At 35.1% G+C, this 15,597-nt stretch overlaps 3 protein-coding genes across 4 annotated transcripts; 2 read left to right on the top strand and 1 right to left on the bottom strand.

Moving 5' to 3' along the window:
• Nucleotides 1-91: 91 nt before the first annotated feature.
• On the top strand, nucleotides 92-3,054 carry LOC120146635 (FT-interacting protein 3-like). Its single transcript, XM_039160147.1, has 2 exons — nucleotides 92-137; nucleotides 519-3,054. Exon 2 carries the CDS (start codon nucleotides 550-552, stop codon nucleotides 2,875-2,877), a length of 2,328 nt encoding a protein of 775 aa, XP_039016078.1. The 5' UTR covers nucleotides 92-137; nucleotides 519-549; the 3' UTR covers nucleotides 2,878-3,054.
• Nucleotides 3,055-5,205: 2,151 nt separating this feature from the next.
• LOC120146637 (bZIP transcription factor TGA10-like) lies at nucleotides 5,206-8,446 on the top strand. Of its 2 annotated transcripts, XM_039160149.1 has the most exons (10): nucleotides 5,206-5,492; nucleotides 5,654-5,751; nucleotides 6,045-6,127; nucleotides 6,238-6,357; nucleotides 6,495-6,563; nucleotides 6,651-6,890; nucleotides 6,992-7,031; nucleotides 7,103-7,374; nucleotides 7,489-7,707; nucleotides 8,258-8,446. In XM_039160149.1, exons 6-10 carry the CDS (start codon nucleotides 6,858-6,860, stop codon nucleotides 8,408-8,410), a joined length of 717 nt encoding a protein of 238 aa, XP_039016080.1. In that variant the 5' UTR covers nucleotides 5,206-5,492; nucleotides 5,654-5,751; nucleotides 6,045-6,127; nucleotides 6,238-6,357; nucleotides 6,495-6,563; nucleotides 6,651-6,857; the 3' UTR covers nucleotides 8,411-8,446. The 2 variants fall into 2 exon arrangements, with proteins under 2 accessions (XP_039016080.1, XP_039016081.1); XM_039160150.1 differs by having other exon boundaries at nucleotides 6,495-6,890.
• Nucleotides 8,447-10,009: 1,563 nt separating this feature from the next.
• On the bottom strand, nucleotides 10,010-14,431 carry LOC120146636 (myb-like protein X). The gene is made up of 3 exons (XM_039160148.1): nucleotides 14,025-14,431; nucleotides 13,262-13,937; nucleotides 10,010-11,138 (listed from the first exon to the last, which is right to left on the bottom strand). The coding sequence occupies exons 1-3, from the start codon at nucleotides 14,360-14,362 to the stop codon at nucleotides 10,131-10,133; spliced, it is 2,022 nt and encodes a 673-aa protein (XP_039016079.1). The 5' UTR covers nucleotides 14,363-14,431; the 3' UTR covers nucleotides 10,010-10,130.
• Between the last annotated feature and the right edge of the window lie 1,166 nt (nucleotides 14,432-15,597).

Here is a 15,597-nt window from a genome sequence, read left to right as displayed (position 1 = left end):
ATATCAGGGTAGTTAGATCTAAAACCTTAATTTTCATGCAATTTTTTGCTTTCTTTTTTCAGGAATCGAAGTTGGTGGATCTGAAAGTTTGAAAGGGGTATCTGTTTACGGTTCTCACTTTAACAAAACGTGAAAGGTTCGTGAGCAGTCCTTGTCTACCATGGTTTTCTTCTGTGACTGGATTATGCGTTTTATATTTAATCTACTGTCGTTTTGAGTTCATATAATAAAATGGATGTAACTTCATTAATAATATTTGGTGTTGCTTTAAGTGTTTGGATGCTTGGATATTCTCTTTCTTTTTATTGCCTATTTTTCATTTCCCAAGCATTTAGGAAACTCAAGTCCCCCCCCCCCCCTTATTAACTGATATTCTATTCCAATCTTTGAGGTTCTTGGAAACCATTTTAATTATTGAACTGATTTTTCCTTATTTTGTTATTTAACAGTTAATGTTGAACATTTTTTTCTGTTTTCTTTTGGGATATCTAGTTAACTATTGAACTTTATTTCCAGGTTTTTCTTGGGTCTCTTTGTTTGTTTCCAAAGATGATGCCCCGTCCTCCACCCGAAGATTTTGCCCTCAAAGAGACTAATCCCCACCTTGGTGGTGGGAAGGTCAGTGGTGACAAGCTTACGAGCACTTATGACTTGGTAGAGCAGATGCAATACTTGTATGTTCGGGTTGTCAAGGCGAAGGATTTACCAGGGAAAGATGTTACAGGTAGTTGTGATCCTTATGTTGAGGTTAAGCTTGGAAACTACTTGGGTAAAACTCGTTTTTTTGAGAAAAGGTCGAATCCTGAGTGGAATCAGGTGTTTGCTTTTTCGAAAGATAGGCTTCAGGCCTCATTGCTCGAAGTTACAGTTAAAGATAAGGATGTTGTGAAGGATGACTTTATTGGGAAGGTTTTCTTTGATCTCAATGAGATACCGAAAAGGGTTCCACCAGATAGTCCACTGGCACCACAGTGGTATAGGTTGGAGGATAGGCAGGGAAATAAGGTTAAGGGAGAGTTGATGTTGGCTGTTTGGATGGGAACTCAGGCTGATGAAGCATTTCCTGAAGCATGGCATTCTGATGCAGCTTTTGTTAGTGGTGCTGATGGTCTCGCAAATATGCGGTCAAAAGTATATCTCTCTCCGAAGCTTTGGTATTTGAGGGTCAATGTGATTGAGGCTCAGGACTTGCAACCAGGTGACAAGGGTCGGTATCCTGAAGTTTTTGTGAAGGCTATCTTGGGAAATCAGGCTTTAAGGACTAGGATTTCTCAGGCAAGGGGTATTAATCCAATGTGGAATGAAGATCTAATGTTTGTGGCTGCAGAACCTTTTGAGGAGCCTCTAATTTTGAGTGTAGAAGACAAGGTTGCTCCTAATAAGGAAGAAGTTTTGGGGAAGTGTGCAATTCCTTTACAATACGTAGACAGGAGGCTTGATCATAAACCTGTGAATAGTAGGTGGTATAATCTTGAGAAGCATGTTATTATAGAGGGAGAGAAGAAGAAAGAAATTAAGTTTGCCAGCAGAATTCATATGAGGATTTGTTTGGAAGGTGGTTATCATGTTCTGGATGAGTCAACTCATTACAGTAGTGATCTTAGGCCAACGGCAAAGCAGTTGTGGAAGTCCAGCATCGGGGTTTTGGAATTGGGTATTCTTAATGCACACGGCCTAATGCCAATGAAGACAAAAGATGGACGGGGGACAACTGATGCTTATTGTGTTGCAAAATATGGCCAAAAATGGGTACGAACAAGGACAATCATCGATAACTTTGCACCCAAGTGGAATGAGCAGTATACGTGGGAGGTTTTTGATCCTTGTACTGTCATAACAATTGGGGTGTTTGATAATTGCCATTTACATGGAGGAGATAAGGCTGGAGGAGCAAAGGATACTAAGATCGGGAAGGTGAGAATTCGACTTTCGACTCTTGAAACTGATCGGGTTTACACTCACTCGTATCCACTTCTGGTGCTACATCCAAATGGGGTGAAGAAGATGGGTGAAATTCACTTGGCTGTGAGGTTCTCCTGTTCTTCCTTGCTTAATATGATGCATATGTACTCCCATCCTCTCTTGCCAAAAATGCATTACCTTCATCCATTGACGGTTAGCCAGCTTGATAGCTTGAGGCACCAGGCCACACAGATTGTATCAATGAGGCTAGGACGAGCTGAGCCACCATTGAGAAAAGAAGTGGTGGAGTATATGCTTGATGTTGGTTCTCACATGTGGAGTATGAGAAGAAGCAAAGCTAATTTTTTCAGAATTATGAATGTATTGGGTGGGTTAATTGCTGTTGGAAAATGGTTTGATCAGATCTGTAATTGGAAAAACCCAATTACGACAGTATTGATTCACATATTGTTTATCATACTGGTCCTCTATCCGGAGCTTATTTTGCCAACAATTTTCCTCTACCTGTTCTTGATTGGAGTATGGTACTATAGATGGCGGCCAAGGCATCCACCTCACATGGACACACGCCTTTCTCATGCAGATTCAGCACATCCTGATGAACTGGATGAAGAGTTTGACACATTCCCAACTTCCCGGCCATCTGATATTGTCAGGATGAGATATGATCGATTGAGAAGTATCGCCGGGAGAATTCAGACGGTGGTGGGGGATTTAGCCACACAGGGCGAGAGGCTGCAATCTCTTTTAAGCTGGAGAGATCCAAGAGCCACTGCTTTGTTTGTGATATTCTGTTTAGTTGCAGCTATTGTGTTGTATGTCACACCGTTCCAGGTTGTGGCGCTTCTAGCTGGATTCTACATCTTGAGACATCCAAGGTTTCGTCATAAGCTTCCTTCGGTGCCTCTGAATTTCTTCAGGAGGTTGCCTGCAAGAACTGATTCCATGCTGTGAACAAAACTGATTTCATGTGCAGTTGGACGGAGAGAAAAGGGAATTGAGAAACAAATAGAGTGAGTTTGTTTCTTGTTTATGGTTTAACGACGGGTGTTGGGTTCTGGTATGATGTTTAACCTTCCCGAAGGTAGTAGATTTTGTGGATTTGTGTTTTATCTACATGATTTCTGTTTTAAAACTGAGTTTATCGGATGTTAATTGTAATTTTTTTTAGGTTGTGATTGAAATTTAACCAATGCCGAATCGTCCGTATTTTCTAACCCAGCTCAGAATCCGTGACATTCTATTTGTTTTGTTTAGGCATACCATATCAACACCATGCGAACCATAAATCTTGGGTTTATCTATTATGAATGTAGTTTAGAATCAGCCATCGATCAAAATGCACTTCATCCATATTATTGCATATGAAGTATTACCTGCTTGTGTGTTTTCATTCCTGGAGTAGATAAACTGCATTAAAAAAAAAGTGTATCTTAAATGTGTGGTTCAATCTGTAAGTAGTTTAATATTATTTAAATAGGTTTTGACTTATAAAAACCATACGTGCGATACGAATTATTCTAAATTAATCAAGGTAAAATCTTGGATTATTCTAAATTAGTCAAGGCAAAAGTGTTGAAGTTATATATATTTTTTTTCATTTGGGTGTTCAAACTTTTTTCGATCGATATAAATGTTTAATGTTATAAATGTTATCATTTTAATTGTGTCGATTGTAATTATCGTTAAAAAATCATTATCTGACACATGTTGTGTTTTTTTTAATTATTTTTATTTTTTTTTTTAAAAATTAAAAATTATAAACATAGCCAAATTTATTTAAAATTATAAAAAAAAAATCTCAAAACTTGAACCCATAATTTTACACCCGTTTATAACTGTCATCGACCATCTCGGTCATTTTCGACCATCGGTTTTATTATTGTTTATTTACTAATCAACCATCACTTTTATCGTCATCCCAATTAAATACATAAATTTCTAAATTTTGAACCCTAAATTTAATGAGAAATTGAGTTGAGATTTTAATCCCTACAATCCCACCCGTTGGGAGGAATCACAAGGGACAAAGGGTGGGAGGGAATTTGCAAGAAATTCCTTGGGGAGGCAGGGAAAGCAATTTCGGGGGAGAGGGAAAATGCAGATTCTCTGAGGGGAGGAAGCAGGACCACGCTGGGTATAAAAACATTTTTTTAAAAATATTTTTATTTTTTATAAAATAAATTTTTAAAAAAATATAAACATAATAAGGGTTAGATAATAATTCGATCGATCGTTCACCCATATTATTGATCGAGATATGATAAATTCTAGTCCCAGAATCATTTGATTTATATTTTGTGGATCGATTCTCAATTTACATTATACGGTCGAACCAATGCTTGAAAACAACGACAATGACAATAGACATTATTAAAATATGATTTTATCATATCACAATCAATAAATTAACATCCATTTCAGACGGTCATCAATTTTTTAATTAAAAATGACGAGTTCAAAATATATGAATAATTGAGTGACTATTTATAACTTTTAATAGTCCAAAAACTCAATAAAACATTTTCCTATAATAAAACATCTTCCTATAATAAAGATTTTTTATAATTTTTAATAATTAAGGGAGTTGATAGAGTGACACATTATAACTAAAAGACTATTTCTGCACTTAATCCAAAACATTATATAAAGAAAATAGGTTTAGAAATGTCTGAACTGTAATGTAGTTGTGTTTTTTTTTTGGAGGGGGAGGGGGTTGGGTGGGGAGCGCCACCATAACATCTACGCGTAAAATATGATTTTCCGCGAGGCCATTACTGACATTTCAAATAAACAGTTTCCCTCAAATATTGATTTTCTAAAATAAATAAATGAAATAATTTTTTAATTCAATAATTATAGAAAAATATTTAAATTATTTGTTTTGTTGTCTTTCAAACTTCAAATTTTGTATTTGTTAATCTGGATTGATCTGCGATGTACATTTAATTTTAGTGGTTAAATATTTAAATATGAATTTTCTGTATACATAAAGACTCAAACTATGATTTTACTTAAACAATATTAAACTGATTATCACTTGAATTAATCTCATTAGTTGTATGAAATATATTTTTAATTTAAGATTATAATTATAAATTTTTATTATAATTATAAATATATTTTATTTTAATAAAATTATAAAAATATATTTTCGAAAAGAGCCGCTTTATCTGAAAATTTTGGTTTCATTTATTTAGAAAGGTCATACTAATTTATGAGGAGATATAAAAGGGTTGTCTTTAGTTTCCGTGCATTTTTTTCTTTCTTGTTTATGTTTCTCTCTGTTCTTGCTTGTTTCTTCTCCTCGACTGCTTAGATGGTGGTGGAGGTGGACCAAATGGTTAGCAGAGAACGGTGGTTTCGCCATTAATGGTGAATTCAAGGGCAAGTCTAGCTTAACTTTGGTTTTGGGTTGCTCTTGTTTTCATGGATACTAGTGGAGGCAATTACATGAACCACTCTATCCAACTAAAACAGCACAAACAAAATAATCAACGTCATCTAAATCAGATTCCTTATGCAGTGATGCAATCGTCGTCGTCATCTTCCATCCCTGGAAACTTCATGTAATTTCTTTTGCAGTTCAAAACTATACAAACTCAAACTCAGAACCAACCCAACTTTTTTATTTTCATATTCTTACTTCTTTTCATTTTTTTCCATCATGGGAATCTTTTAAGTTTTTCAAAATTTCATATCCATGTTTCTTCTTTTTCGATGTAAGCAGAAGCAAAGACAGTGGAGCTTATGATTTGGGTGAATTGGATCAAACCCTTTTTCTCTATCTTGATGGACAAGACCCTTCCACTATTCAAGACCAAAGATGTGAGTCTTCTTCTTCTTCTGCTCTGTGAATATAGGAGTTTTTCTGCCTTTTTCTTTCTCTTTTCATTTTCTGTTAAGAAGATTCTTTTTGGAACAGACCAGTTTTGGTAACAGGAAAAGCATGTTCATCTCTGCCAGTACTTTGTTTGACCAGATCCTTTCAGCAAAAGAACTGAGATTTAAACGGAAAACAGTTAATTTTATTTGTTAACATGCTATGTTATGAGTGTTTAAATTTCTCTTTTCTCATGGAATGGAAATTTTCTTGTTGAATTAATGGTTGTAAGACGCAGATAACTCTGGAATGAGGCCCCCGACTCTGAACATTTTCCCTTCTCAGCCTATGCACGTTGAGCCGCCATCATCATCAACAAAGGTGAAACATACTATTATTATTATATGGATGATTTAGTTTTATGTTGGTGCAAGTATTTTTAAATTCTGATTTTCTTAAGTGTTCTTTTCCTAATATTTTGAATTTGGTAGACAAATACAGGATTAGTTTCTCCAGCAAATAGTAGTGGTTCAAAGAGACCATCAGAATCGTCCATGGAGTTGGCCAACGCCAGAAATGATGCTCCACATCAACCAGTTAAAGCTGTCAAGGTATGATTGGCTAGCTCTGAATATAAAAATGGAAATTAATATCTTATTATTTATTTGCATTCATCATCATATAATGGGACTGAGATTCCCATGTTTTGATTTTGATTTACTAACAAATTCATGTTTTAATTTGGAAGCTTGAGGGGATTTGTAAAAGGCCAACATCAAGTTCAGAGAAAGAAGCACCCTAAACACCAGACCCTGAAGTGAATTCTTTGACTCAACTTTTATTTTCTTTTAACTGAAAAAAAAACTGTTGATCTATGAAATTTATTTGTATCATTCCCAATCAGACATTGAGAAGACTTGCTCAGAATAGAGAAGCAGCAAGGAAAAGCAGGCTAAGAAAAGAGGTCATCCATATATATTTTTTCCTCATTTAAAGAAAAGCTTTAATGGAAGAAATTAACCAAGTGTTATTGCTGGGGGAACTTTTGCTGTCAATTTGATGACCGGCTTATATTCAGCAATTAGAGTCAAGTAGGATTAGGCTAACCCAAATGGAACAAGAACTTCAAAGAGCCAGAACTCAAGTGAGACATCAAACATCTCCAGTGTACTTTTATTATCATCATCATCATTGTTTATCTCTATATGTTTGAGTATATTTTTAAGATTTTGTTTCACTGTCTAGGAAGTGTTCTTCGGTGGTGGTATTAACAACATAAGTCCAGGTTTGTGTTCATTATTGTTTTACTTTTTAGTATATTTTTACATATGTATCAACTGGAATTTTATGCTTCAGATGCTGCATTGTTTGACATGGAGTATGCAAGATGGCTAGAAGAGCATCATCGGCTGGTGTGCGAGCTTAAAGCAGCGGTTCATGAGCATCGACTGGAGAATGAGCTTGGGATCTTCGTCAAGAGCTGTTTAGCTCACTTGGAGCAAGTGATGAACCTAAAATACATGGTGGCTAAAACCGATGTCTTTCACCTTGTGTCTGGAATGTGGAAGACTCCAGCTGAACGATGTTTCATGTGGATGGGTGGGTTTTGGCCATCTGAGCTAATCAAGGTGATTTAATTTAACACGCTAACTTAAATTCGTCAGTGAAAAGGAAAAACTAGTCCTTACCATAGATTTATAATTTTTTTACTTAGGTTTTCATTTTGTTATTTTTATTTTCAGATCATATTGAATCAGATTGAGTCACTGACGGAGCAGCAGGTAATGGGGATATGTGGGTTGCAACAGTGGACGCAGGAAGCTCTAACACAAGGGTTGGAAGCACTGAACCAATCTGTTTCTGATGTCATAACATCTGATTCACTGAGCTGCCCTCCTAATATGAGTCAAATGGCTATCGCCATCAACAAGCTCTCCACCCTTGAAGGTTTCGTTAGACAGGTATGTATGTATGTATACACATTACTCCATCATACATACTCCTACTGTATAATCATGGCTTGTGGACCCCCAGCCCATGAAAGATGAATTCGTGGTCACCATATACAAGTGTGCTGGAAATTAAGCCTACCCCCTCTAAAAATATCATGTTTCCTATGAAAGTACTCCATGTCTTACGACCAAGTCTTAAGAATATTTGCATTTTCACACGCTGATGCTCTCTCTCTCTCTCTCTCTCTCTCTCTCTCTAAGTAACCAAGTATTTGAAGGATTTGTTGAAAATGAAATTATCTTTCATTCATCTGTCAAAACCTTATAGATAAGGTAAGTAAAACCATACCCCACAAGTGAATTTGAACAAATTAAGAAAATGCCCTAAATTCTATTCCTTTCCCATTCAACAATTAAAAAAAAACCACCACCAAGTCATGAGTTGATGGCCGATTAAAGTTTATGTAAACAAATTTATCCTCAAAGGCAAGTTAATACATGTTAGTTATAAGGTTACATGGAATACTTTTTGAAACAAGCATGTTTGAATAAGTTACAGGCGGATAATATGAGACATGAAGCTATACTTGGATTATATCAAATCCTGACAGTCCCTCAAGCTGCAAGATGTTTGCTGGCCATCTCCGAGTATTTTCATCGCCTGAGAGCGCTGAGCTCACTCTGGTTGGCTCGACCTCGGCAACAACAATAAAAAACCCTAGCTGAGCAATTATAATATTATTGTCTTCTTTGATATTCTCCCCTTTCTACCGTATAGATAGACTAATAATCAAAATTAGATTCAAAATTTAGGTTGCATGATTAGGAATCTCTCTCATATTCTATTGATTTTTCTAGGCACAATCTCAGGAAAAGGAAACCAATGTGTTCGCTGACATTTCTCAGAATTAATGTTTAAGATGAAGATAAGGGAGATGAGATGAGAATAGAGAAGAAAGTTTGATTCTTTTTATTTCATTAAATTCATTAGAATAGAGAATAATTAATTGTTACTATTAATACGTTGATTGATGGACTTTGTAAAGTAGGGAGGTAAGAACAAGGGTTGAATTTGATGGAACGACAACAAGGAGGGTTGCATTTGATGGAACGACAACCTACAAGAAGCATTGCAACCTCCTAGAAGTAGACCAAACCCACTTTTTTTTTTTTTTAAACTGGTGACTAAAAATAAATAAAACTTCAAATTATGATCTTAATTTTAAATTAATCATTAAACTTTTGAATGTTTTAATTTTATCCCTAAACTATGACCATCATTTTAAATTAGTCCTTAAACTTTTAAACATTTCAATTTCATCCCTAAACTATGACTTTCATTCTAAATTATTCCCCAAACTTTTTGAATATTATAGTTTCATCCCAAACTATACGTATAAACTAATCATATCCCTTGTAAATACAATCGTTAGGCCAAGTTATATTACATATGTCTAAAAAACAAAATTGAGATTAAGTTATGGTTGGAATTAATTACATATTTGGATGAGTTTGGGGATGAAATTGGAATATTCAAAAGTTTGGGGACTAATATAGAAAGAATGTTATAGTTTAGGGATGAAATTAAAATGTTTAAAAGTTAGGACTAATTTAGTTATAGTATGGGGATGAAATTAAAATATTCAAAAGTTTAAAAACCAATTTAAAATGATTATTATAGTTTGAGGACATATGATGCAATTAACTCATAAACAAACGAACACAAACATGGTCATGAAAATTTAAACAAGCACTAACCAAGCGGCCTCGGTGGTAAAGGAATTGTTGTTATTCCTCGAGGTTTCGGTTTCAAGTACAAAGAACGTCAAGGGATGTGAGCATTCAATGTCAAATGATTAAGAATTGTCTTTGAACAGATATTATTTTATACTTACCTCATACTAATAAAGAAAAAGCACGAACCGAATATTAACAAGAGCACAACTTCATTATTTAAATTCAGTTCATTTACACCTCTAAAACTGAAATTCTAGTGTAGAAAGTGGAAGGAATACTTCGTACCAGTCAACTTCAGAGAGTAGTACTAAAATTTGGGTTGTTAGGCATGTTTACAGTTTTCGGAAACCTATAGCTTTTAAACAAGAATGGAAAAGGAGTGTTCCACCAGAGTTAGGGAAACATGATGTATGTTCCATTCCATTTGATTACTCAAAAGCAAAAAGGTTTTGGTTATAAATTTATTGACATAGAAATGGTTGTTTAAGAGATTAAGAAGACATTGGTGGGGCAAAACAGAGGCAGCAGTGCTTAAAGAAATAGTAAAAATAACCCAACTGCTTTTCTATAATTAGTTCAAATGTTGCCACTCCAACCTGTTTTTATAAATTCATTCAACAAAATATGATCTAACTCCCTATGGCCCTCAACAATCTTACAAGAATACAAAGCAAAATGACTTACAGAAACTCTCTTCATTTTCTTGAACGCTTCTTTGCATGTCCACCACCTGAATCGTTCTCAACTTCCCTCCCCCGTTTACCAGCACCCACCGCTCTCTTCGGGGGTCGTCCTGTACTTTTCTTCACTGGGCTTACCTTCTCTTTCCTTCTTCTTCCACTAGACCGTGACCGTGGTGTTGAACTTCGACCCTTCTGTTGACCACCTTTGCTACTGCTGGTTTTCTTCTGCTCAGCATCTCCTCCTTTGCCATTATCAGAACCCTTCAGTGTCTCCGTCAATGCCCCATTATCCCTCATTCTATTTAAGAAATTCGCTGCGCTTTTCTTCTTTGAACTCACATTTGTGTTGTTCTTCTCCTTTCCACCCTTGGATTCCGAGTTCTCATTCAATGATCCGCCTTTGCTCGAAATGGCAGCAGTGGTATTATTGGAATCTGAATTCCCGTTCGCGTTGGTATTATTCTGAGCCTTTGCATTTTTGGTTGCTTTTTTTGCACCAGAAGCGGATCTTTCTTTCCTTCTCTTCGTTGTTACAACAGCTTCCTCAGCGGATTTATCATTCTGCTTCCAATCCAGAGCCGGTTTCTCATTCATCAACGATACGGTTGGCTGCCTTTTCTTCTCTTGTCCAGAAGATGATTTTGCAGCAATTGAGCTGCGTTTGCGACATGCAATCAATGGGACTGATAGTTTAGTTTTCATTGTCAAGGTGAGTGACAGTTCAGGTTCGGGTTTCAAAGGCGTCTGGGATTCAGGCAGCGTGGACGATTGTTCTTTGGGCAATAGGCTTGGATTAGGAAACTGGGTTGCAATCTCCTTTGAGACAAGTTGTCGGAGCTGGATGGCAGCAGCGAATTCAGAGGATTCCTTGCTGAAGAAAAGGATGGCATTGTTTAAAAGCAAGAGCAAGTCTCTAAAGAACTTGCTTTGGCATCCTGAATACCAACCTTCTTCCAGTCTCGTCTGAATAGTCTCCAAGTCAAGATGTTGCCGAATCAAGTTCAGGTAATCCGGGGTTTCCTGCAATATTGAAAATTAAGGATACATTACATATTTCCACACTGTATTTGTATATTCGTCTCACATTTATAAAAACTAGGGTAAACTATATACTTAGTATCAACTATAATTTTTGTTCCGTATTAGTCACATAATTATTTTTTTATTAAAAATAATATCTAATATTACGTTTTGATTTTATTTTGGTCACCCACTATTAAAATTTTAACAGAACTATTGATATAGTATTCTTTTTAATAAAAATGATAACATGACATTATCTTATAGTGACACGTCAACATCACTGTTAATTTTTTAACGGTGGGTGAGAAGGATGGAACCAAGATACTAACCCGAGGGGGCAAAATATAATTAATCACAAAAAATGAGGGGACAAAATCAAAACAAACTAAAATTTGAAGGTCTAATTTAAAATTTACCTATGTACATTTTTAAATTATAAAAAAATGGGGGCAATGACCCTAGGACAAAGTTATATAAAATTGCTTATTACTTGAACAACATGTTGGTAGAAAAAAAAATTCTTAATTGATTCTTAAAATAAGTTTTTATTTTCAATATGATTTCCCTTCCCCAATCAACCAAATAAAAACTAAACACAGACCCAAGAGGTAGACACATGCTTTTGTTTGTTTTGTCATACAAGCATTACATGTGTAAAGTGTGGTGGATGCAAATTGGGTGAAAACTGAAAAAGAAGACGGACACGACGAACAGCATGGAATACAGAAAAGAAACAGATATCGACCACACTCTCACATCTTACTACATGAGATTTTAAAACAATCAACCCACTAAAACAAGTCTAAGCTTTTTAATAGTAATATACTTGACAAGTCTGCTATCCTACAGTTGTTCACAGGGTGATTTTTTCTTCTTCTAATTTCATTTTTTAATAGTAATATATTTGACAAGTCTGTTATCCTAGAGTTGTTCACAGGGTGATTTTTTTTTCTTCTAATTTGATTTTTTCCTCGATAAACAATAATTAAAATATATTAAAGTTTAACTTGAATAGAGATAATTCTTTAGATCAGTAAGAGAAGAACATTTCTTTTAAGGGTAAACTACACATTTAATACCTCAACTATCATTTTTATTCTGCTTTGGTCTTCAACTGTTATTTTTTTAAAATCATACCTAACATTATGTTTTAGTTTCAATTTGGTCACCTACTGTTAAAAAATTAACAAAATTACTGATGTAGCATGTTTTAAAAAAATCAATGCTGACGTGACATTACCTTATGATGATACGCCAATATTAACGTTAATTTTTTAATAGGAGATCAAAATAAAATCAAAACATAACATTTAGTATGATTTTAAAACAAAAAATAATTAAATGACCAAAACGAAACAAAAGTGATAATTAGATACTAACATGTAGTTTAACTTCTTTTTAATTAATTGTCATGCAAATAAAAATACAACTTAATTTTATATTTTTAAAATAATTATATTAGGTTTCTTATTAACCAACTTTCCAACTAATTTGACTCGTGATTCTATATATTTTTGTAAAATAAAAAGAAAGACTAATCCCATGCATGGGCCCAACCAACATGCAATAGACACGAGAAGGACAAAGAATGAAAGGGATGTTTTCGTCAATTGACACCACTGAAAACCTAGCACCATCCTCTTGACCTACTCTCTAACCTTAAACTAAACGTATTATATCCTCCACAACTATTACTATTAATTAGTCGCGCTAGATGAGATGGACGATCCAGATTAATTTTCAGGATGTGATTAGATAAGATTATAAAATCAAAACTGTTTTCAAATAACCACCGGTATTATCTAATCATCTTTAAAATACCTGACCCCAGCTCAGACAAATTAAATGATCAAAACTTTTTCAATTTTCCTTTTCTTTTGGTTCTAAAAACTTTTTTCAAATTTCAAATACCAGACCACTAATATCCATTCATCTTCAAATTCACCAAACCTTATCGTGCCGACACGTCATCCCCAGATTGGGCCAACGTTATTTGATGGAGTGATACAACATCTCACCCCGCGTAGCATCCAATCAGACCCCCCTCTTTTTTTTAAAAAATGTAAATAAACAATTATTTTAAATTGATTGTTTAAACAAAAATAGAATATTTTGTTTACCTGGCTTTCGAGTCGGCGTTCGAAAAGGGAGCCGATATTATGAAATCGTAAGATCTCGAGAAACTCAACCAACGGTTGAGATCCAACGTACACCTCCTTCATGGCGGGAGATTGGTCCAACTCCCTATTATCCGGTTTGTCCGGTCCATCCGGTGTACCTTTTTTCTTTTCCTTGTCGGACAAGCTCGCCGTGCTCTGCACATCGCTGCTCTCTCTATTAGGTTCATCCCGCTTCGATTCGGCCACTGACTCTGACGAGTCACCCGTTTCCCTCGGGTCAACTGGCTCCTTGTTTTCGGCCAATTCCTTCGCAACAGTATCAGAGCTCCCGTTGCACGAATCTCCTCCCGCAGGCTTCACGCTCTGCACCACCTTCCCCGTCTCACGTCCAACCGGTTCGAACGGTTCCGGTTCAATTTTTGCCTCCTCCATCCCGGTTCCTGGACTCTTTTCCTTCGGATCTGTAGAGTTAAATTCGTTTACCGAATGATTCTCCCGGTCGGACTCTTCCCTGCTATGAACCGGTCTTCGGGTTTTATTTTCCGGTTCGTTCTCTTCTTCCATCTTTTCGCTTCCCTTCTCTCTCTCCAGATCCGATTTTTCAGTTTCTTTTCCGTTCTCTATCAAGCTCTGTTCTCTCTCTTCTTTCAATTTCTGCACCTTCAATTGTAAGGATCTGTAAAAAAAACAAGAAAAACTCGAATTTTGCCCCCCAAAAAAATAAATATTTTTTTTATTAAAAATTGATTTTGTAATTATTTACACGATGGAGAGATCATATTGTTGGATTTCGCGGCGTAGTTCAGCGACACGGAGTTTTCGGAGCTCATCAAGCCAAGGAACGGAGGTGGTGGAGATGTTATTAGTAGTTTTATCATCGTCGCCGTTAATAGAGAAACGGCGTTTAAGGTCTTGAAACATCTGTTGACAAGATAGGGGAGTAAAGAAGAGGGGTTGTTGCGGTGTGTAAGTTCGTTTCTGGAGTTCCATGGCAACGGAGTCCCAACTGTCGTTGCCGTAACGATGAACGGCGCAGGCAAGTAAAAGCCCCTCCCGTGTACCCCATGATTGTTTATCCGGAAAGCCGTGGGGTTTAGCCATGAAAGGAAAAAAAGAAGAAAGAAATAATATTAATAGTATCGGCGACGGTCACGGTTCTTGTTCTATAATATTAGTCTGTTTTCTGAATAATAAATATTTGTTTCCCCATGTACGTGAATGAATGTGAACAGCTACAAGGCAACGCTTAAGCGTTGTTCCTTTTTTTTTCTTCTTCTTCTGTGAATTGTGTGGATTTATAGTTCCGGCTCGGCTCGGATTTTTTTTACTGATGATAAGGACCATCTTCGAATTAACTTAATGATTAATGTATTTATATTATATTCATATTTGCGTTAATTCACTTTGATCTTCTTTCTGTCCTATTTTCTTTATGTGAGGATACGGTTAGTTTTATTTAAAATGACGAAATATTAAAAATATAATAAAAAATTATAATTATAAATATAAATTAAAAATGTAATTAGGATATTTTTATAATTATTAATTAAAATATTAACCATTTAAGATCCTACAAAGATTATATAAGAAAAATATCATAAACTCATTTAAAAGCTCGAAATATATATATATGAACATGCTTGACAATATCGTAACGGTCCTTCGGGTGATCCCAAAATTGTATTTCGACTTGATGTGATGGAGTCGACACCGATCATTTCGAATTAGGTTAATCGGACACCTAAAACTTACCATTTATCTTATCTGCAACTTACCAAAAATTAGTCGAATTCGGTACCAACATGATTACCCGATTGTCTTAATTGCGAAATTTAAAATTTTAATTAAAATTTAAATGCTTGATCCAAATTACTGAAAGATCATTGACAATTATATTATACCAAAAAATAATATAGTAATATGACATCAAGTTTAATCATATATGCAATTATTGGAGCATATTTGAAAATATTAGACTTTTAGTTGAGCAAATTCAAAAGATATTAAGCATTTATTCAACAATTTAAAATATCAGGTCCTTATTTGCGAAAATCCTAAAAGTTTAGGTCCTTAGCCAAAAACAAATCATGTTTCTTAGGTGTGAAGTTTCTTTGAAAAAAAAAACTAACATTAGTTTTAAGCCCACATTTTAGCACAATGGCTTAAGCCCAAATTTGAAGAACCGTTTCTATTATCAGTTACTCCTGTATGAAAATTTAGAATTTTTATTTTTAAGCCCAACGTTTTCTAATATGTTTTCGTTGAAAATTAATGTTTGCAATTATACTTTATTTTGATTAATTTTTCCATTACACTTTAACTTGATAATGAACGCT

This window comes from Hibiscus syriacus, unplaced genomic scaffold (genome assembly GCF_006381635.1).
Source record: "Hibiscus syriacus cultivar Baekdansim isolate YM2019G1 unplaced genomic scaffold, ASM638163v2 tig00110930_pilon, whole genome shotgun sequence".
In the NCBI taxonomy this organism is placed as follows: domain Eukaryota; kingdom Viridiplantae; phylum Streptophyta; class Magnoliopsida; order Malvales; family Malvaceae; genus Hibiscus; species Hibiscus syriacus.
Note: the sequence above shows the minus strand (reverse complement) of the source record. Positions and strands in the feature narration are given on the sequence as shown.